Source organism: Delphinapterus leucas, chromosome 9 (assembly GCF_059928025.1).
Source record: "Delphinapterus leucas isolate spDelLeu-1000000601 "Yukka" chromosome 9, BTC_Dleu_Yukka2, whole genome shotgun sequence".
Classification (NCBI taxonomy): domain Eukaryota; kingdom Metazoa; phylum Chordata; class Mammalia; order Artiodactyla; family Monodontidae; genus Delphinapterus; species Delphinapterus leucas.
The window spans coordinates 99,268,455-99,291,663 of NC_143137.1; the positions used below are offsets into that span (position 1 = coordinate 99,268,455).

General features: G+C 44.2%; 1 protein-coding gene across 3 annotated transcripts in view; it reads right to left on the minus strand.

Moving 5' to 3' along the window:
• Positions 1 to 947: 947 nt before the first annotated feature.
• LANCL2 (LanC like glutathione S-transferase 2) overlaps positions 948 to 23,209 on the minus strand; it is a 60,227-nt gene continuing 37,965 nt past the window's right edge. For all 3 annotated transcript variants that reach the window (XM_022593169.3, XM_022593168.3, XM_030761492.2), the window contains exons 5-9: positions 22,577 to 22,723; positions 19,433 to 19,615; positions 8,861 to 9,037; positions 5,783 to 5,855; positions 948 to 3,421 (exon numbers count right to left, since the gene is read on the minus strand). In XM_022593169.3, the coding sequence (XP_022448877.1) occupies positions 3,306 to 3,421; positions 5,783 to 5,855; positions 8,861 to 9,037; positions 19,433 to 19,615; positions 22,577 to 22,723 (696 nt within the window). In that variant the 3' untranslated portion in view covers positions 948 to 3,305. The remainder of the gene's footprint in view (positions 3,422 to 5,782; positions 5,856 to 8,860; positions 9,038 to 19,432; positions 19,616 to 22,576; positions 22,724 to 23,209) is intronic.

The following is a 23,209-nucleotide window of genomic DNA, read 5'->3' on the forward strand; positions in this document are numbered from 1 at the left end:
GGCAGGGGCGCGTTGTGAGGTCGACTGGACGCGTCATAGCCTCCGTCACCCAGCGACCCAACCCCAGGGAGCAGGGGCCGTGGAGGAGCCTGCGGCCCTCCTCTGATCAGGAGAAGCGATGACGCAGCACAGCCTTCCAGGCCACCGGCCAGTTTGACAGAAGACTGACAGGTGCTGGGGGTGACCGTCTGGTTGGAATGGACACCTGGCTCTCCTCCAGAAAACATGATGTGGAAAAACAGAGACCTGAAAGGAAGGGGCCCTTGAAGCTTAGCAAAGAGACTGGGAAGGAGTAAAGACAGTCTGTAAAAACGTTTGGGGGACCTGGACCTCACGCCTGGGTCCTGCTTTTGTGAATTTAGCAAATGAAGTAATAGCGGTTGAGAACTGCCTTACGAAGTTAAGAGTATGGAATTGCACTGAATGGTTCGAGGGACCCAGGAGGGCAGGAGCACAGATGACAGGGCCTCTCCGGGGTTTCAATTTCTCACCTTCCGTGTTGGGCACGTAGGGGAAGAGGTACCGAGTACAAGTCAGAAGTATGGCCACTGGCAAGAACCGTCGGGTCGGAAGCCTGACTGTCCCTCATTCCGGCTGTGACCCTGGGCAAGGCCATCAGCTTTCTCATTTGTAAGACAGTGATGAGAAGAGTGCCCACCGCCATGCACGCTGTGACCCCAGCCGTGCTGGGGCCATTCACGGTGACTGTGAGTGTAAAGGCCTGTCACATGGGCAGGCTCAAGACAGGCTTCTCTTGGTACTGCCCAGGGCTCGGAGGCCCTTGGGATAGAGACAGAAAGCCGTCATTCTAGTGAAGCACCTAGGACGCCATAACGTGAGCAACGGCCACGTTTTCCATGAGGAAGGCCACCTTCAGAACAGTGGCCAAGGCTTCCAACCGTCGCTCTCAAAGGCAGAGGTGAGAAGAGACGAAGACCCCGCAAGTGTCACAACAAAACCATGTTTTTACTAAGTACCGAAACAGGGAACCCCACACAGTTTCTGTGGACATCAACGTTTTCTCTTTCTTATTTTAAAATGGCATTGTGCATACACATTATTTTAAACACTTAGACACATCTTGGATACACAAACGTAAGAAATCACCGTGAGCTGCTCTGAGGTCCGAAATCGCACTCATCACAACCACTAAACCAGCTCTGGGACTCCTCTGGTCCCGCTGCCTCCGGGGACTGAGAGCTGGACCTGGCACCGTGCAGCCGCCCGTGTCGCGCCCCAGGAAGCGGGTTACTGTGGAGTCACAGACTGCGTCTCTGTTGACATCTGCTGGGCAAGCGGGAGGGGTCAATCCAGCTGGCTTCTAAAAAAACCCTGCAAATACAATCTCCTCCGTTTACCTCACAAGCGCTCCATCTTCCCTCAGTGTGCGAGGCAGAAACAAGCCGAACATACAAGGCATCGTGACGCCCAGGTGTCACGAAGGGTCACCCTCACTGCTTCCGGTCAGGAGACACGTGGCCAGGACCAGGGCCTCCACGTGCTGCCCCCTCTTGCTGAGGGGGGTGAACCCTGTGCAGCCCCACTGGCCCCCCTGAGAAATGAGGCGGCTTGGGTAAAACTCCGTGCCGAAGCCCCGCGAGGTGGCAGCAGTGCAGCTGGGCTGAGCTGCGACACCAGGGGAGCTCTTCCGACAAACAGCCCCTCAGCTCACTCACGTCCCGCCTGCAGGTCCCGGGGAGGCACATGAGCAGGCCCGGGAAGACGGTTAAAACACAACCGTGAGGATTTATACCCATGGAAGTCATCAACCTAACTTGAACAGTCGTGACTGAGACTCATGAGGCATCATTTAGAAACCGAAGGGCACGTGTTCGGGAGTCAGCCCCACCGCCAAGGCTCAGCAGGATCCTGAGGACTGCACTGAATTACACACGTGTGAAGGGATCTGTCTTCTAAGTGGACACTCTCTCACCTTTATGAAAGGAGTGGAAACGAGGCTGATAAACACCTGACAATCCCTTGTAGATCAGGACCAGACCATCAGAGAGACCTATCTTGTCATTTATGAACTGGCCTTAGCTCATGAGAGGTCTGTACAAAGTCCTAGACCACTCATACCATGACAGCAAAACTCTTCTAAAAACGGATGTACAAGGTAAAATTATTGAGGGTATGCTAAGCCAAATTAATGCCCAGTTTTAAAATAAAAGTTGTCAGACAGGATCGTAATTTTCTTGGTTAGAAGACTGTTTTCCATATGCATAAATGCAGACTAGTGCTTTATGCTTAATACATTTCATCAAAGGTGAGACTTTTATCACCCAAATAGTAGACAAAAATAAGGACTACATTCATTCCAAATTTGTACTTTGAGAATTTACCAAAGTTTGGAGTAAGTTTAATTGGAGGGACATGGAAGAGATGAATATCTTTCTGCTTATTTTGCATCTGGAATTGTATCCACTGTACTTATATCACTAAGTTATAATGTTGATAGAACTGAGGTGCAGCCTACTTTAATAATATACACTGAATCTAGACTTGCCAACCCTCAGTCACTGCTACATGATTTACAATGTGGCCACGAAAACGGTTCCCTTGAGTGGCCCTGGTGTCATGAGTCCACCCCCCAGGGCACGAGCTGCCTTGGATTGCGAGGAGGGTCCGGAACTTCACACAAAGAGCCTGAGAATGGGAGCCCCAGCAGAGCTGCAATGCACCCCCTTCGGCTTCTTAAAAACACTGAGGTGAGCACAAAACACAAAGAGGGAGCATTCGACTACCTGGTGGAAAGGCTCACCACCCCCTACTCCAGCAAACTCCCTCTACCTGTTCTATTTCTTTTCATTTCTGGAGTGGTCTTTCTCTCATGCTGATCTGAAAGGTACCCACAGAAAATGCTGGAAAGTCTTATGACTGGGACATCACTGCGGAGAATCTTCTGTTACATAGGAGAGACACCACCTGCCTATTTCTTGTTTGTCAGTACAGAAAACACCCCGCTTTAAATATTATGTACAGAGAAGAGGCTGCCGCGTGCCCTCATGCACAGCCAGCTCGGGCTCATGGACAGAGAAGGGCTTCCGTTTAGAACAACCTACACCTACAGACAGCAAACACCAAGAGACATGCACACACTGCAGAGAACTGGACACGAGGAAGTCATATTTTACACCAGTGAGGGGACACTGTTACAGAACGCTGATGGGATGGTCTGTCATCACATTCTGACACAGGGGTCTGGGAGGGTGCCTGCTTCTCCTTTTTCTCCCTCTTTCAGGATTCACACTTGGTTCTGTGTCAGGCACTAAGCAACCCGGTGGCTTCTGGTCCAGTTGGATCTCTCAGTCGTCTTTTTGCACCTTTGTATCCCTCTGTGGAGAGCCGAGTTCAAATGCTGGAAACCGTGATGCCTCCGGGGCCAGGATGTCGGAGAGGAAGTGAACAGTGCCAGCCATACCTGCAACGCAAAACGCGGTCCTTTGTGAGAAAGGGTGCGTGGCGGGGTCCAGAACCGAGTGACCTCTGATCGCTGCCTTTACTGGGGCTGTAAGGATGTGGGAAAGGTGGGGAGGACTTTGAAAATAACTTCACACGCACAAAAAGGAAATCTTCACATCAGCACCCAGCAGGTAATACCAGTTTTCTTCATTATCTTAATTTTAAAAATTGGTTTCTGAGCTTTAATCTTGTATCTTGACACTTTAAGATGATTTCACAGAAGTGCTAACAAAAAAGTTAAGTGCGCTGCTACTGTGATATTCCAACATATAAACGTCCTCTCAGAGCCTTTACGTTTTTATTCCAAACGGAAGGTTGCATTTTGGGTTTCAAAAATGTTATTTTAAAACGAACTTTACTTGCTTGGTCAAAATCCCCACCGCCAATCACTGCAGTAACTCAGCAGCCTACCCGAAGGATCCCTTGGCAGGAGGGAGCTCCTCCACAAAGGGTCCTGGGCGCTGTGGGCCCTTCCAGCCTAGTGGCCTCCACACCGACATTCACCCATCCAACGAGAACCTAGTCAGTGTCTCCTGCCAGGCACTTGTGAGGCACAGGGGCCCAGAAGAACGCAAGAGCTTCCCAGCCTCTCGGGAGGGTACATTCCAAGCTTTTTCACCCGCTGGGGCTTTGAATTTGCCATTATCAACTTGAATTTATGAACCTGAATGAACTCCATTTAGAGTTCAGGTATTAACTGTGTTATATCTGATACAAATACACCTCATTTTTATGACCCAAAAGACGAAAATTTTTATTCTGAGAAACATTTTTTCGTTACAGTTTCTTTGAATATTAAAAAGATCTTATTCTGCAAAAGATAATGACAAATGCTCTAATTTTTGCTCGTTTATCTATTATATGATTAAAATCTCAGTAGCAGAAATAAAACACGGCATTAGCACGACAGACAGTTCAGACATCAAGAAGATAACGAAGGACTGCCACCAAAGCTTTTTATGCACAAAAATTTAACCCCTCAGGTGAACTGGAGCAATATCTTGAAAATACAAACTACTAAAGCTCACTGAATATGAAACAGATAACTTGAACAGCCTTGTAACCTATTAAACAAACTGAATTTGTAAATTTCAAACTCCCGGAAAAGAAATCTCTCGGCTAGGAAGGTTTCGCTGAAGAATGCTACCAAACATTTAAATGAGAATTCTTCCACGAATTAATACACAATCTATTACAGAAAACAGAGAAGGTACTTCTCACAGTTTATTAGGCCAGTATTACCCAGATAGCGAAACCAGACAAACACAGTATAAGAAAGGAAAACTACAGGCCAATATTCCTCATGAATATAGACACAAAAATCATCGACAACAATTAGCAAATATAATTCTGCAATACATAAAAAGAACTGTACACCATGGCCAAGTAAGGGTTATTCCAGAGATGCAAGGTTGGCTTAATATTTGAAAATCAACCAATGTGATCCACAGTGCTAGGGGCCCGAAGAAGAATAACCACATGATCTTATCAACTGATGCAAGAAAAGCACCTGACAAAATTCAACACCCATCTACTTTTTGATGTTTTAAAAAGTATTCATTTATTCCTTCTGAAATTTATTTTGGAATTACTATAAAAGGTGGCTCTAAAGTAATTAAAAAGTCACCATCCATTTATCGTAACACCATTAACGTTTGCCCTCTGGTTTCTGTGGCTTATGTTCCAAATTACCATTACACACACACACACACACACACACACACACTAAACAAAGAATATCTGAGTCTCTGTAGGACTCCCGTTTTGTTTTCCTGAATTAATGCTATGTATTGTGTGTGCCTGGAGCAGACTCGCAATGTGTCTGCTGGTTTCTTTCATTGCTCTTGTTTTTCAGAACTGTCTTCAATATTCTCATTATTTTTTCCAACTACTAATACTTGTATTTACTAATACTTTAAAATTACTAATATTAATTATTTGTACTTCTTTACATGACTTAATTAAATACATTTAAGTAACTAACCAAGTTCGCTGTGAATAGATCAATACTCCACGCACAATATTACCGATGAAATGCACAGGAGTAAACGTTATTTTCTTCCATTACTGAGCAGCGGACAGTCTATGCCTCTACAGGTCACAAAAGATCTAAAAATACTTGGAGGAAGTTCACAGGAGCACACACAAAACAGGCAAGGTAAAGAGACTCAATATAATTTTCTGCAATGAACGACTTTGCTCACGGTATTTACCAGCTGTGCAGCGATTACTAATTAAGATCAACTGTGATGGCGCAGAGTCAGGAGAACCAAATGCACACACCCACATACTTAAACCTGGAGCTTTCCCTCACTCTTACCTTCAAAGAGAGAATAGGGTCTGTCAGGAATGCGGCAACCATGTGTTCCATATTCTAGGCACCATTCTGCAAACTAGGGAGAAAGACATTTCTTTTTAAGAGTGGGGATTTCACTTGGTGAAAATGGAACGCCTAAGACACCGCAGTGAATTCACCAAGAATCAAAGAAAGCAGACTCCCAGGCAACAGAGTGGTCAGGAGTGTGAGCTCGGAGGGACTCGGCACCACCTCTTCTGAGCAGGTGAGTCCTGGCAAGCTCTGTCACCTGCCTAGGCCTGTTTCCTCCTCTGTAGGGGGGAATTTACCTAGGAAGGTTGTTGGGAAGGCTGAAGTAAGAAATCTCACAACCCAACAACCTCCGGTCTTTTCTAAGCACCGCCTCCTGCCCCTGCAGGTGCTCCATCCAGATTAAAACACTGGCTCTGAAACCGCTCGCCTGGCTGCGCTCTCTGGGCTCACCGCCAGCCCCTCTGCTGAACACGCAGCCCTCCCTCCCTTCTCTCCCCACTGCTCCCCGGCCGGCCCACCCACTGCCCACTGCCCACCCTGCTCATCTTGAAAACTCATCCCTTAGCTTTATCAGCAATTTCCTCTGAGCTCCCCTGACCCCTTCTTCTTAAACCTCTTCAATGGATTTTTATAACATTATAATAAATTTCCCTTTTTTGCTTAAGGTAACTTATTTTTTGTCATATGTATATAAAGAATCATAAATTCAGCACATATACAATAAAACTTTCTACTCTCCAAATCTGCTCACTCTTCTAGCTTGTTTGATGCACCACCATCTATCTGGTTTCCTTAGAGATCAGAGAGACATTCATACATTTCTGTCTTCTCCACATTAAAAAAAACCCACTAAATTCTGTGGGCTCAGCTCAATATCTGGTTTTTTTTTTAGTGTCTATCAAGAGGAATTTATTTTTTTAACATCTTTATTGGAGTATACTTGCTTTACACTGGTGTGTTACTTTCTACTTTATAACAAAGTGAATCAGCTGTATCGATACCTTAAGTGTTTCTGAATCTCTCCTCTTTAGTATCACAGCCAACCCTTGGGTTTATAACTCAACATTTCTTGCATTAATTATTAAACAACAATTTGGAGAAACCCAAATTGTTTACCTCTATCTCATCCACCCCACCGTGGTCAGGGCAATCCTTCTGAGAGGAGTCTGGACATGAATCACAAACCTTTGGGAAGCCCCGCCTGCAGATGAGAACCACCCAGGAGCTGGCACCTGGGGGCCTGGGCTCCCACAGAACCGGGCCCAGGGTGGGGTCCAGGCACTCTTTTTTTTTTTTTTTTTTTTTTTTTTTTTTTTGCGGTACGCGGGCCTCTCACTGCTGTGGCCTCTCCCATTGCGGAGCACAGGCTCCGGATGCGCAGGCTCAGCGGCCATGGCTCACGGGCCCAGCTGCTCCGCGGCATGTGGGATCTTCCCGGACCGGGGCACGAACCTGTGTCCCCTGCATCGGCAGGCGGACTCTCAACCACTGCGCCACCAGGGAAGCCCCAGGCCCCCTTTTAAAGCTCCAGTGATTCTAAGGTGTAACCAAGGCTCAGATCTACTGACTAAGGGGAAGGACCAGCTTTCTTTGGCCTCGGCCCCTCTGACTTCACCCCTCGCCCTTGCACCCTCCCACGCTGAGCGCTCGGGGACAGGCTTCACTGTGCCGTGCCTGCCTCCGTGGCTCTGCAGGGGCTCTTCTCCTACTGGGGTGCACTTCGCCTCCCCATGCCCTGCCTTCCTGGCCCACCTGAAAAGCTCCACATCTTTAGAAAACTAGCTGTGCCTCAGCCCCCATGAAGCCTTCCCCAATCCCCATATTTTCTTACCCATCTGCTACTGTGACTGCCGTCCAACCGAACTGCCCCTCGCCTCACTGACCCCAGCTCCTGCCCTGCTCTGCTCTGGCCAAGGGAACGCTGCGGGCCCCAGGGTGCTCACCCCGCCAGCTTCCTCGGCTGGTGGCACCACTCCCACCCGCTTGCTCAAGCTCCAGCTCTGCTCTGGGTCTCAGCCTACATGGCACCCCTGACGCCCGGGTCAGGCACCTGCCCTCTGCATCCCCACAATGCCCTGCGTGGCCTCTGTTGAGCGTGGGCACCACGACCACGTGCGTGTCTCGGGGCACCAGGTCGGAGGGCTCTGTTCCATCTGGTGTGAGAAAAGGCTTCAGAACAGTAATAAATATACAGAATAAGCCACCCGAATGCCTCTATCAAGGGTCATTGGACATTTTGGTGCATTTTCTTCCAATCTTTTTTTCTGTGTTCCTGTAACTTTATTTTGTGAAGTGTGTATAGTAATAAAAACACCAGCAAACATTTACTGAGTCTTGTTTTGTGCGTCCATTTTCGCACATCTGATGCGTATTTATTAAGCCTGTCCCTGGTGCCGGCACTGCCCTAGGTACTGGGCAGGGTTGGGACGTTGACTAGGAAGATCACGCAGCTCGTGGTCTAGGGTGTGGTACACTCAGGAACAAGCAGAAGCGCACGGTGAGTGCCCTGGTGGCTCTATCACCGGGGAGACCTCAGAGGTCGCCTCCACCAGGCAGATTTCGGGGAAGTCCCAGGAACGCTGCTCCCCGTGGAGAGCATGGGGCAAGGCGGGGGAGAGGCAATCAGGGGCCGAGGCGCACGGGGCTCTCCACTTCGGGGCTGTGGGTGCCGCTCACGGGCAGTGGGAAACCACTGGAGGATTTTAAGCAGGGGCAACTACTGGCGACCTGCCCACTACCTCAATTAACCCTTCCTGGAACAAATTTAGGAGGCGGGTAGTATTTTTACAGATGAGGAAACTGAGGCTTGAAGAAGGGGCGCCCCAAAGTCATGAAGCTAATAAATGCACAGGAGGGCATCCTAACAGGTCATGGGACTCCAGAATGCATTTCCACCCCTTAGTCCCATTGTACAGATGGAACGGCCAAGGCACGTGGCCGCCAGGGACAAGGCTGTGCAGAAGAAACCACAGAGCTGGGAGAAACATGTCTGAAGGAGGAGAGAGCTGTATTTGGGCTCTGTGTGTGCCCTGGAGGGTTCAGAAGTGGTTTGGATAGAGATGTCCTTACCTTGCAAGCGCGGTAGAGGTACTTCTTATCCCGCGTGAGGTGGTAAAGGGAAAGGAAAGAGTAGCCGTTCCCAGCGGTCCCATGGCAGATCCCATAGCCCTTCCGCAGCAAACCTCGCTGCCAAATCACATCGCTGCACTCCATGGCATCCTTCAAGTACTTCTCCTCCTTAAACACCTGGGCAATGAGAAACAAAGCAGCGTTAAACAGATGTCTTATGCAATGAGTTAGCGAAGTATTTCCCCTTTCTGTTTAGAAAACTGCACGGCGTTCAGAAACCTGAAATGACGGGTAAACCAAGCGCAGAGGCAGCAGCCCTGCACCAGGTACCGTGCCTCCTGGGACCTGTAGGCTGCAGCTGTGACACTCCTACTCGTGCAGAGGGCAGTCGAGGATTCCGCACTGTCCCGTCATGCAGGTCAGGAACATTCCACGTCCTAGGTTAGCCACACATCCACCGCACCCGACGAGCTGTCATAAACCGTCACAAGGAACCCCGCAAAGAGTGTCCTCAGCCCCAGCAGCAGGCGGCACCATCTCCACGCAATGGTTTATGGGGACGGAGGGACAAACGTGCTCAGTGGAGGCCAGTGCGCCAGCATGAGGAAGCTTTCGCCCCCCCCAGATTCCCCTTGACACTCCTCTGTCTCCTCTCATTTCATTTATTTTCTTTCCCTGGTCCTCTCCTCTGAATCTGTTATTAGCAGTCTCCCCTGCTTAGCTCATTCCATTCTAGTGCAAATGCGCTTTGGACCATGGATTAGAGGCAAAGGGTCATTGGAGAAGAGCTCCTTGGGGCGGCAAAGGGGACCCTCCTTGTGACTGCTGAGCGGTGACTCCTGGGCACCCGCCGAGGAGGCTCTGAGGTGCAGGAAAACCCAAGTGCCTGAACTGCGACCAGCGCCTGCCGTGGCCAGCAGGGGACGGAGGCAGACCCGCACACAATCACCGCTCCAGGTGCAGGGCCTCGCCAGGGGCAGGAGCAGGCTTCTCGGTCATAAAAGCAGCTGAGACGTGGACTCTGGGGCCCCTGAGTGTCAACCTCAGCTCTGTCACCTTTTAACTGTGACCGAGGACAAGGCACCTCTTACGTCTTAATGTACTATAAAAAGATACCCTTTCTTCATCTCAGCGGCTTGTTGTATTAAAATGAAATAACACACAAGAAGCTCTCAGAACACTGCCTGGCACACGGTTAGTGCTACTTCCGAGCTGTCACTGACCACCATCCTTTCTGTGTTATGATGCCAGCACAGACATGTCATCCTCGCATTTGCATCTTAAGCCTCTTAAAATGAACTATCAAAGGAAGCTTGTTCCCATCCTGAAAAGGATTAGGTCAAAGCTGACAGGTGAAAGGACACTGTTTCGGAGGCTCTGTCGTAAAATCACACTGAGAGTAAGGCCAGTCCTAAAGAAAGCCTGACTGGCTCCTTTCTGATGGTCACCCAGGGGTACGTGAAATCAATCAGACTTCTCTCCCGTTGTCCCTGTCCCCCGGTGAGACTGAAGCTGCTAGAGGCACCCCACACAGCGAGCTTTACCTTCCTTCCCCGGCGCATGCCCGCAGCACGCCCACCACGCCCACTACCGTCACACACTCATGCTCCACGTGAGGAGCTACTCTGAATAGCGGGACATTTGAGGGGCTTCCCTGGTGGCACAGTGGTTAACAATCCGCCTGCCAATGCAGGAAACATGGGTTCGAGCCCTGGTCCAGGAAGATCCCACATGCTGTGGAGCAGCTAAGCCCGAGCGCCACAACTATTGAGCCTGTGCTATAGAGCCCACGACACAACTACTGAGCCCATGAGCCACAACTACTGAGCCCGCGCTCTAGAGCCCGCGAGCCACAGCTACTGAGCCTGCGCTCTAGAGCCCACAAGCCACAACTACTGAGCCTGCGCTCTAGAGCCCGCGAGCCACAACTACTGAGCCTGCGCTCTAGAGCCCACGAGCCACAACTACTGAGCCTGTGCTCTAGAGCCCGTGAGCTGCAACTACTGAGCCCACGTGCCACAACTACTAAGCCTGCACTCTAGAGCCCGTGCTCTGCAACGAGAGAAGCCACCGCAATGAGAAGCCCACGCACTGCAACGAAGAGTAGCCCCCGCTCGCCTCAACTAGAGAAAGCCCACGTGCAGCAACGAAGACCCAACGCAGCCATAAATAAACAAACAAATAAATAAATATTCCTTTAAAAAAAATAAATAGTGGGACATTTGAAAATTTAATGCACACTGAAGCTCCCAGATTTATCTTCTCTACATTGTAGCCATTATAACTTGGCCATAAAATCTATTTACTGATCCACATTATCTCTCTCAAATCGTAAATTTCCCTGGGAAATGCCATGACACAAAGTTTGAAGAGACAGCGCGATGCAGAGGAAGACGTAAGAGATCTGGAGTCGGAAGACATGGCTGGACTCCCTCTTCCACTGCAACTGACCGAGTAACTTTGGGCGAGTCATTGTAACTTCTCTGACTCTGTCTGCTCATATTAGAAAATGAACTGATGCTGAGACGGCCAAATGTTGAAAACAGAGACAAGCATTTGGGGCAGTTATTAAAAATCTTTAAGGATGAAAAAGAAACTAAACACATCATCAATGAATGGTTTGGAAATCTCAGAGAAACATTACTATAAAAAGAAATAGATATTCAGGAACTGAAAAAACACCAATAGATGAAATTAAAAACTTATTAAGGCTTAATGGAGAAGAACTCATTAGTGAATATGAAGCTCAATAAATAGAAATTATACAATCTGAATTACAGAAAAGAAAAGAAATTAAAAACAAAAGCCTCAGAGACCTGTTGGAAAGTAAAGGCCTAACGTTTACCAAATGTAGTGGAAGACATACAAGTTCAAGAAGCTTAAAGGCTCTCAAGCAGGATAAACACAAACAGATACACATGGGTACATGATAAAAATATTGAAAACCAAAAAGAGGAAATCCCGAAAGCTTCCAGAGAAAACACAGACTACTTATAAGAGAACAATATAAAGAATGACTAACATCCTAAAAACAGTGAAGGCCAGAAGGCAGTGGAGCAGTATCTTTAAAGAACTGAAAGGAATAAAAAAAACTGTCAGCCTAGATATTCAGCAAAAATATCTTCAAAGAATGAAGGTGAAATTTACAATAGCCAAGACATGGAAGTAACCTAAATGTCCACAGACAGATGAATGGATAAAGATGTGGTACATATATACAATGGAATACTACTCAGCCATAAAAAAATAAGAAAATAATGCCACTTGCAGCAACATGGATGGACCTAGAGATGATCACACTAAGTGAGGTAAGTCAGAAAGAGAAAGACAAGTACCACATGATATCACTTATATGTGGAACCTAAAATATGACACAAATGAACTTACCTATGAAACAGAAACATACTCACAGACATAGAAAACAAACTTATGGTTACCAAAGGGGAAAGGGGGGAGAGATAAATTAGGAGTTTAGGATTAACACACACACACTACTATACATAAAATACATAAACAACACGGTCCTACTGTATAGCACAGGGAACTACAGTCAATATCTTGTAATAATCTATAAGGGAAAAGAGTCTGAAAAAGGATATATATAATATCTCTGAATCACTTTGCTGTACACCTGAAACCAATGCAACATTGTAAATCAACTATACTTTAATTAAAAAAATAAAATAAGAGAGTGAAGAGTAGGAGCCAGTGGTACCACAGCCCTCTGAGACCACACACTGTTTCACATCTAACCCTTCGTAGAGTGGACCTAGCTCTTCTGCACCACGGTGGACTAGAACACACCCTGTCCCTTCCTCAGGCCTGGTCACCGAGACCTCTCCTCGGTATAACCCTGTTGTGGATTGCATGGTATGAAGTAGAATTCAGAATTTTTTAATATCTGGTGTAATTTTCCATTGAGCTATAAGATTCTGACCTTACTCCCTCTGCCTCTTAAGCTTTTCCAAGGGAAAACTGGGTTGATTTTTTTCTTTTATGGCTTAATACATGACTACATGCAACAGCCTTTGGGATGCAAATCATTATTTGTCTTACTGCCATGGTGTTTACCATTTCTTCATAAACACTGTGAATAACAATGTCTGCTCCAAGGAAATGAAGGGTTTTTTCCCTTCCTTCTTAATGCTTTCATCTTTTTATCCAATATTTCCTTTATCTTCTTTAAGATGATTTCAACTACTAAAATTAAAGCCTTCAAGAAAAATATCAAAACAGGAAAAATGAGCTCACATTCAGTGAAACTGGATTGGTAAGAGGGTCTGGACTTGCCAAGAAACAAACATGACAGGAAGTTAATAACGCTACTTAACATTTTTCTTTTTTATTCTCATAAGTAGAAGTGACGTTTCAGCTGATTCATTTACAAGACCTCTTCCAGTAACAATACTCAATTTATTAGGAGATTAAACTTACAATATTTTAGTAGTTAATTAAAAAACTAATTCCTAAGAGGCATTTCCACTGTAGGTCTTGGAGAGAAGGAATCCTTCACAATTTTCCACTTCAATTTTTTTTTTACATCTTCCATTTAGACTTAGTAGCCAATCTGATGGGGCAGCAGAACTGAGTTTTCTTAAGTACAGGGTAATATTCACCTCTCTCATTGCTTTTGCTTATTATTAGGCATTCCTAAAGTGCAAGGGAATTTCTGAATCAGTTATTACAAAACCCCTGTTCTCTGCAGTTTTGGGGATAATAAAGAAATGTCCACGGAACTGATCTAGATGTTCACAGTAAGGATAGCATTCTTCACAAACCACCACAGGATGTGGAAGGAAGACTGAAGCACCACCCCCAGAGGGACTGTTTCAGATTTTGCCCATGGAAATCACCATTGTAGGAACAACCAGGAAGTAACCAAAACTTTCACCTATATTAGGAAAAGTTCCCTGGTATGTAAAGCAGATGTACTAGTAATCCCAAAATGTCAAGCTCACCTTGAAAACTATAAAGCAATTCGGTACAGACTGCACCAGTGCCACAGGAATATGTAACGGTAGGAATTCTACTGTTAGAATTGTATCAGTTCATTCCGATGTCAAGAACCACACATCATCATCACACAGAACTGCAAGAAATTTTCTTCAATTAGAGGAAGATACAGAATCCTCGTTATCACAGATTCCACAACGATCTACAAGCTAGAGGCTGTTTGCAGACATGCATTCCTTGCAAGAATCATCTCTTTGACAATGGATCATCCTCTAAGTGATCTGCTGAATCAATGAAAGCCAGGCCAAAGGAGTTCCGACTGGTGCATTCAAGTGGGTGGCTCCAGGCAGAACATGGTGTCCATATGGCACTCACCACCCGAGGCAGGGCCGGAGGCACGGGACTGTTTAGCAATGAGTTGGGATCCAAATGCATGCACTACAACTAAAATATACCGTCCTTTATTTTCCATTAAGAAAAAAAAAAAAAAGAATGAATGAAAGTGAAATAAAGACAAATTTAAGATAAGTGATAAATCTGTTGTCACCAAACCTGGACTATAAGAAACGCTAAAGGAAGTTCTCTGGGCTGAAGGAAATGATACTTGATAGAAATCTGGACCTTCAAGAAGGAATGAAGAGCACTGAAAAGAGGAAATATACAAATACACATCAAAGACCATCTTCTTTGCTTGTCTTAATTTCTTTAACATACATAGGACTATTTAAAAAGCAAAAATTATAAAACTATACTGGGGGTTTATAACATTTGTTGATACATCTTGACAGATGTAATAAAGATGTACAGAACTGCTGTCAAGAGAACTAGGCACTTACTATTTCCTTAACATTTTATATGAAGTGTACAATGTTAATTCTAAGCAGACTGTGAAAAGTTAAGGATGTATATTGAGTAACCACTAAAAAAATGTTCAAATAGGTATAGTTAAAAGAGTCAACAGAGAAATTAAAATGGAATTCCAGAAAATATTCAGTTACTCTCTCCTACCTCCCTAAAAAGGCAAGAAAGAAAACACAGAGGAGGAAAAGAGAGTTCCAAGATGTAGCCAATAGAAACCATATGGAAAAATGGCAGAGCTAAATCCAACCACATAAATAATTACATTAACTATATATGGACTCAACATTCCAAATTAAAGGCTGAGGTTGTTAGACTGCATTGCTAGACAACACCCAACTATGAAGACACACACTTTAAAGACATCAAAAACTATAAAACATTGCTGACATAAATGAAAAAAAATGTAAAAAGTGGAGAGATATACCATATTTGTGCACAAGAACACTCAATATTGGTATCAATTCTACCAAAACTGTTCTACAGATTGAATGCAATCTCAGTCATAATCCCACTAGGCCTCTTTTGCTGACAAACTGATTTCTAAAACTTACATGGGAATGCAAAGGATCTAGAATATTTAAAGCAATTTTGAAAAAGAAGAACAAAGCTGAAGTCTTAAATTACCTGATGTCAAAACTTAGAGTAAAGCTAAAGTAATCCAAACAGCACGGTATCACAGTGACAGATAAAGAAGCCAAAGAAAGAGAACAGAGAGCCCAGAAATAAACCTACACTTACTAGGTCATTTGACTTTTGAACTAGTGCCTCTACAGGTACCAAATCAATGGGGAAATCAAATGATGTGGGAACAATCAGATACTCCTATGGTTAAAAAAAGTTCTTCACTCCTTACTTCACATAATATAATATACAAAACTTAATTTGAGACAGTTCTCAACATAAAATCTAAATCCATGAAGCATGTAGGAGAATACTGTCTGTATAACCTGGGAGTGAGTAAAATTTCTCAGACAAGATACAGAAAGTAGTTACCATTACAAAAAACACACTGATAAGGCAGATTTTACCAGAATTTAAACCTCTATTCATTAGAAGATGCCATAAAGAACATGATCAGGCCAACTACAGACTGGGAGAAATTATTTCCAAAACGTATCTGACAAAAGGACTTACAACCAAAACATAGGAAGAATTTTTATGACTCCATAATAAAAGGAAAACAATAAATACATAAAACAGTGTGGGTAAAAGGTATGAACAGACACTCAACAAAGATACACAGTTGACCCTTGAACAACATGGGGGTTGGGGTGCCGGCCCCCACCTTGTTGAAAACCCTCACGTAACTTTACAATGGGCTCTCTCTGTATGCCATTCTGCATCCCCGTATTCACCACACTGCATACCGTGTGGTACCACAGTACTGTATTTACTGAAAAAATCCATGTATAAGTGGCCCCACGCAGTTCAAACCCATGTTGTTCAAGGGTCAACTGTACAAACAACCCATGAGCACAAGCAAAATTGCTCGACATCATTAACCATCAGGAAGGCACAAATTAAAGCCACAATGAAACACCCACCGGAATAAAATCAAGATGCCTTTCAACACCAAGTGTTAGCAGAGATGCGGAGCGACTGGAACTGTTTACACTGCAGATGGAATGTAAACCGGTACAGCCCTTTGAGAAAAGGTCTGGCAGTGTCTTATGAAACTAAAAAAGCTACCTTCTGATCAAGCAATTCTACTCCTAGTTATTAGCCCCAAAGAAATGCAAACACATGCCTACAAAAAGATCTGTACAAGAATGTTCACTACAGCTTATTCACAATAGCAAAAAACTAGAAACAACTGAAAAACAAAGGCATAAGCTGTGGTACGTTTATAAATGATGCTTAATGTTAGGAAGGTACCAGAATCTTGAGGAAGAAGGAAAGAAAACATAGTCTGAAAATAATCTCTCCAGGTGATCCTGATATACACCACCTAGAAAGACATTCCATGTTAGAAATAATCAACTTACAAATGAGCTTTTGGAAAATAATTCATATGAAAATATTTTCTGATGGACAGTGAAGAGTCGACCAGGAGGACGCATTCTAACCCAGGTCTACTGTGGGAATTTCAGAGCAGGCTTGTGGGTGCAGGAGGCGAAGGTATGGTTGTTTCACACATCTGGCCCAGAATCAAAGGATTACTTTGATATCACTTTGGTATGACTTACCTAGTTTTCCTGGGCAACATATTTACTTTTCCAAATATAATTTTATTTGACCAACGCTAGCATTTGTTTATCAGTGGCTGAGTCCACACAAACTGCTAATGCCCTAGGGCCTAAATGTGTGGTTAGAAGGTGGTAGGATTTGTTACCGTAACCTGTAATTTACTGTCAGATAATGAAGAACTGATCGTAACTATTCATCAAAATGGAGTCCAGCTATGAGGTCCACAAATGTAATTGTTAGGAAATCATTTGCAAGTAACAAAATTCCTAATACAGCATAGAAATATTGTTAAAAATCTCGACATTTTTTCCAAGACCATCTCCAATACTATATAACTGCGAATAACACATGTTCATACCAAGAAGAGTATACCCTACGTGAAATGTGATTAGCATCTATAGGAAGGGAAAACAAATTTAGTGTGAATCTGGACTCAAATTATAGTTTTATTTGTGAAAGATATTAATATTTTTTTAAAATACTTGAACACCTTATGCCTTCCTAAGTGCTCCTGAAGGACTTACAACTTTATATGCCAGCATAAGAAACTGCTGAAAGCTTGTTATTACACAAAATTTAAGAGATGGCTTCAATGGACAATGACCCTCTTAATCTGAGTTAACAATAACTTGAGAGAAAACAGAGTCTAGAGCTGTGCTTCTCTAGCTTTGTGCCACCCCCTGTCCTGGCCAAGTACAAATTTCATACTCCACTAACTTATACTCTGAAGACGTATTTTCACCCCCAACTGTAAAACTACATGATCTATGCTTCTTCAAACTACCATTCACACCTTCTGCCCCAGAAGATTCTGCTATTCCTCTCCTTCCTCGTGTTTGGGAATTTTGAAGTACATGGACAAAATTAAGTTTTAGTGACTAAGTATGGGATCTTATTGTCATTGTCTAGAAAAGAGGAACTTCTGTTTTAGAATCAGTGCGGTGGTGGGGGCGGGTACAGGCACCCAGTGGTCTCTGGAGCGGAAGCCCTGCAGGCAGGAGCCGGGCTGAGACGCGGTGGCCCTGCCGCTGGCAGGGGTCTGTGGCGCATGCTCCCTTGGTTCCAGCAGTGGTGGAAGCAGCAGGTGGTGGCCACGGTCAGCATGGCTAATGGAAATGGAACTGCCCAGGACAAGGGCCCACTGAGAGCCCTGGCTCCTGACCACTTCTCACTGCCCACAGCTCAGATGCTAAAAGCAGGAGTGGGGAGACCCCCAGAAGCCAAGACTACCAGCCACCAGGAGTGCCCATCTCTGTAGATGATCCTCTTTAAAAGCAAAAGGGAAAAGGAATTTGACAAATAGAAGCTTTCAGCTTTTAACAGTCAAACAACTGTTTTGAATACCAAAGGATTCCTGTTTGTGCTGTCAGTACTGTGCTCAGATACTATGGTTGGATATTTATAATATTACAGACTCATCTCTATGTCACTGAAGTTACATTTCCTCTAAAGCTCTAGAAAAGGGGAGGCAGTGACTTGAACAGAAGTCTGTTCTAATTTAAAAGCTGAGGTATTGTTAAGAAGATGAATCATTAAGTTCTTCAGATCTCCAAAAAGTATACTTCGTTGTGCTTTCCTCTCATCAAACATCATAACTTTCTGAGTTATTTTCTTGAATGGTCGTACCTGACTTTTATATTATGTGAGTATTTTTGGTGTTATTGTTGTAGGACTAAAAAATTCTGAGAAATCAGCCTAAATCATGAAAGGTTAATTCCCCACAATTTTTCTAAATAATTTATTACAGTTAATGACAAAAGGAAAATGAAATTGATTCATGGACCAGTTCTTCTGTAATTTTCAGGTAGACATATGAATTCTGCTCCAGTAAGCCTATTTCTGCAAAACTAAGAGACCTTGCCAAAACACTAAGATTAATCACTGTGGTTACATCTGTATACTCTGGTATATAAGCAACAATCTCCAACATCAACTATTACAAACAAAGATGCATTAAAAGAAAAATAAAATTGCAAAGGAAGAATTGTTTGCTTTCAACTTACACGATAATTCTAAGTCCAGGGGAGAAATCAACAGTATTCTTAATACTGTGCCCAGATAGATCTACGGAGTCTACTACAATTCATCAGTAAAGGTACTGCCTAATTTCCAATAATACCTCATATGTCTAAAAATTTGAACGCCGCATCGATCTTTTGTAAATAATTTTATAATAATTTAAAACTCAAATTTAAAAGCTCCTGGATCACCATCATCCGGCAATAAAGGCTTATTCAAGCAAGGAAATCAGATGATGTGACGGCAAATAAAAAGCAGTTTGGTTATAATACTGCCTCCTGCCTTATTGGATATTCACACTTAAGTCATCTAGGTTTTCTTTTGCACATGAATATAATCCCTGTTAAAACACACACACATATACTTACAACTCTGATTATAGTGGTGATGAACAGTGAAATAAAAAGACTTTCTGTTTACTAGTAAAAATATTAACTCTAAAATGTTTTTAGTTTGCAAGCAAATGTGCCTACCAAAACCAAACTGAAAACCTGGCGGTGAAAACCGTGTCTGTGCACATCGGGTGCTAAGGACACGCCCTGCAGCACTGACCTTGTACGCCTGCATGAGCATGTGGATGACACCGGGGGCCCCGTGACACCAGTGCACCAGTCGGTCTGTCTCATTGCTTAGGGATGACGGATAATTCCCAGATCGGAATCTTTTGTGGCGCATATAGTCAATACTAGGTTTCACCATTTCTGTCAAGGTTTCTTGGTCCACTTTTGCTGCTGGCTTTTAAACAAACAAAAATAAAACATTTAATTTATGTTTCCATAAGCTTTTTTTTTCTTTTTTTTTAAACCTCTGCATTGTGGCTAATATAGTTAAGCATCAATTACCCAGAATACTGAGGAACACATAAAATTAGAATTAATCCACTTCTCTGGTTACTTAAGGCCTGGGCAGACCTTTGCATCAACCCTTCCCAATGCTGTGCATGAAACTGATGGCCATCCCCTGGGGAATTCCCTCTTGCTCAAGGGAGGCAACTGACTGGATGAGGCCCACCCACAATGCAACTGACTGGATGAGGCCCACCCACAAGCGGAGAGCAAACTGCTTTACTACAAGTCCACCTGTTTAAATGTAAGTATCACCCAAACTCCCTCACAGACACACCCAGAATAATGTTTGACCAAATAGCTGGGCAATGGCAGCCCAGCCAAGTGAACACATACAATTAACCACCACAGACAGCTAGCCACCTTTTTTAATGGGGACTTCCATATACCTATACCTACACATCTTTTATCTGAGCTGTTTCTCCAAAAGAGAGACTTCACTCCCCCAGGTGAGGTGGTGGCCGTGTTGCTGGCTGGGGCGGGTAAAGGTGCTGGTGCAAGGCTGGCTGTGGCAGCAGGGAGGTCTCCCGCTGACCGTGTGGACAGTCACCAAGCCCCGCTTTCAGGTCTGTGCTCCACTTCCACTCTCCTCTCCACCTGCTTTTCTGGAGTCAGAAGAACTGGTTTGACTGCTCCAGACCACGTACTGTTTCCTGCAGTCACCTCACCCTGCACAGTGATCTCACTGCACAGGTCCAGCTGGGCCGCACAAGGATTTCCAAAGAAGCTCCCCTGCAGCCCAGACCTCACTCCCACCTGATCACACGTGCGGCGCCGACACCGAGGGCGCCGTAAGCTCCCGAGTGTAGGGTCCTGCAGGACACCTGGCTGGCTTCTTGCTGGCATCCTCCTCCTCAGGCACCTTGTGCGGGCATCCCTGTCCCGTCAGGTCCCCTGCTGTTCCTTCGTTCCTTCGTCCGTTCTCAGTCCACTTGTCGCACAGGGCTCCAGAAGTCTCCGAGTCTCATCGGAGAAGCTGGGTGTCTGTTTTCTGTTTTCCTTGAGGTTTTGAAATGATTTTCCAGGGGAGAACTGTGCTTTTATTCTTCATTGTGAGAGCGGAGTTCCCTTTAAGTGATATTTTGAAAGTTCTTGTGTATGTCGTTCTGACAGCTGTCCAGATGAAACCACACATGGAGCCCCGCACAGCTAGGCTGGCACCGCTGGGGAGCGGCGTGTGCGGCTGGCCTCGTGAGCCCAGCTCTGGCACACCGCTGGTATCCACCAGGAGAACGCTGACACCAGTTTCTAAATAGGATCCTCACGAAAGAGTGTTTCCACGTTCTTCACTTTAAAAGCAGATGAGCTGTAAATTTTATGATTCGTGATTCTCTCAAAGAACCCCCCAGTATCTAGCAAAATTAAACTAAACACCTAGATCTAAATTATTTTTTATTGGTGTGATTCTCATATGATTATGTTTCCCTTAAAAGTATGATCACTTTTAAAACAGGGTTCAAAAGCCACTTAAAACCTTTTTCTGGGAAAATAGAGAAAAACGGACAATCTACCAACTGTCTAGAACAACACTGCCATTTTAAAATGAGACATGGAATTGATTATTTTGGAAACATGTCTGCACCTAGATTCACAAATTGGAATACATACGTGTTTTACTTTCTACAATGATAACCAAAGACACCTACTAATCACCAGAGAAGGGAGTTCTAGTCCTGTGCAGACAGGAACCTCCTGTTTTCCCTTAGTGAGGGGCAGCATGATGCAAAATGTAAAAATAAAACAGGAATTTGTAAGTGAAAATTTAAAAAAGGAATACATGGGATTTTAGTTAAAAAGATCTAAATTCTAATCCATGCTCCTTGACTTACTAGCGTTGTAATTTTGAATAAATTTATAAAGTACTCTGTTATGGGTGTAGCAGAATAAATAAAGGCTTAATTGGGGGAAAAAACAAACAAACAAGAGGCACAGCCAGACCTTGTTTTACTGTTCTTTGCTTTACTGTGCTGCCCTTGCGGTTTTTAAAAATTGAAGGCTGGCAGCACCATTTTCCCAATAGCATTCGCTCATTTTGTATCTCTCAAACATTTTGGTAATCCTCACAATATTTCAAACTTTTTCATTGTTATGTTTGTTATGGTGATCTGTGATCTTTGATCTTACTATTGCAAAAAGATTACAACTCACTGAAGGCTCAGATGATGGTTAAGCGTTTTTTAGCAACAAAATATTTTTAATTTCAGGTAAGTACACTTTTTTTTTTAAGACAATGCTACTGCACGCTTAACAGACTACAGCATAGTCTTGCTTCACTGCGACGTTTTGCTTTATTGCAGCAGTCTGGAACTGAACCCGCAACGTCGCCGAGGTGTGCCTGCAGGCTGCATACAGAGCGGAAGAGGGACCCACAGGCCATAAGGCTGGAAGCAGGTTGAAGCCATATTTGGGGTGAGGTCTTTGCCTGCCTGACACAAGAGTCAGTATTTAATTCAGTAGATGTCAGGGATGATTCAGAGACAAAATCATAACCACAGCAATAAACTAGTTAAATTCTGAACACAACTGATGAAGTTGGGGGTATCTGAATATGAAGTCTCTGCCCTAGTCTGCATTCTGGAAGCCCTCTCTGCTCTCCGAAGGTTTTCCCCTATTAAAAGAGCAGGAGGACATGGACAGAAAGAAAGTGTGGGCCACAGACAACTAATCCAACACGTAACTGCACACAGAATTTGCTCTCAGGAGGCCACTGCTTGGGGATCCATGGTTCAAAGCAGGATCCTTATTTCATTTCAGCCTGCTTGGTTTGTAGTAAAATTTCAGTACACATTTCCGATTTGATCTAGTATTTTATAATACGGTCACTGCACTAGTATTTCAGAGTATCACTCACCTGCATTAACATGTAGTAGATTCCGGCCATGCCATGGGCTGCTCCAACATACTGCTTCCTGTGCCACTGATACAACAGGGGACAGCGCTCAGCCTTCTTTTCTTCCCTTGACAAAGCCTTGCCCGATTCAATAATAGCATCGACTACCTACAGACATAATGAGATAGCGTAAGTCTAAAAAACTTACATGTCATCTGTTTTAGTCTAATTAACAATAACAACATGTCTTTATATAGATTACTTATTCTAAAAATCTTTAAGCAGTTAGTAGCCAACACTGTTATCTTTATTTTATAAATAAATACAGGCACAGAGAAACCAGAAGACAATCTCAGAGTAGAAAAAGATATTAAGAAGTAGAACCAAGAGATCAAAAGGTCTTTCCATGAACAGTTTACTAGAACCTGGAAAAACTTCCAATAAAAGCTATCCTAGACTTAGTTGCTTTGTAGCTTCAATGTTTTCCCCCAAACACTGGCAAGTACAGTCGGCCCTCCATATTTGCTGCGGGTTTCACACCCATGGATTCACCAACCTCAGGTCAAAAATACTGGTAAAAAAGCATTCCAGAAAGTTCCAAGAAGCAAAACTTGAATTTGCTGCACGTGCGCAACTTTTTACACAGCATTTACA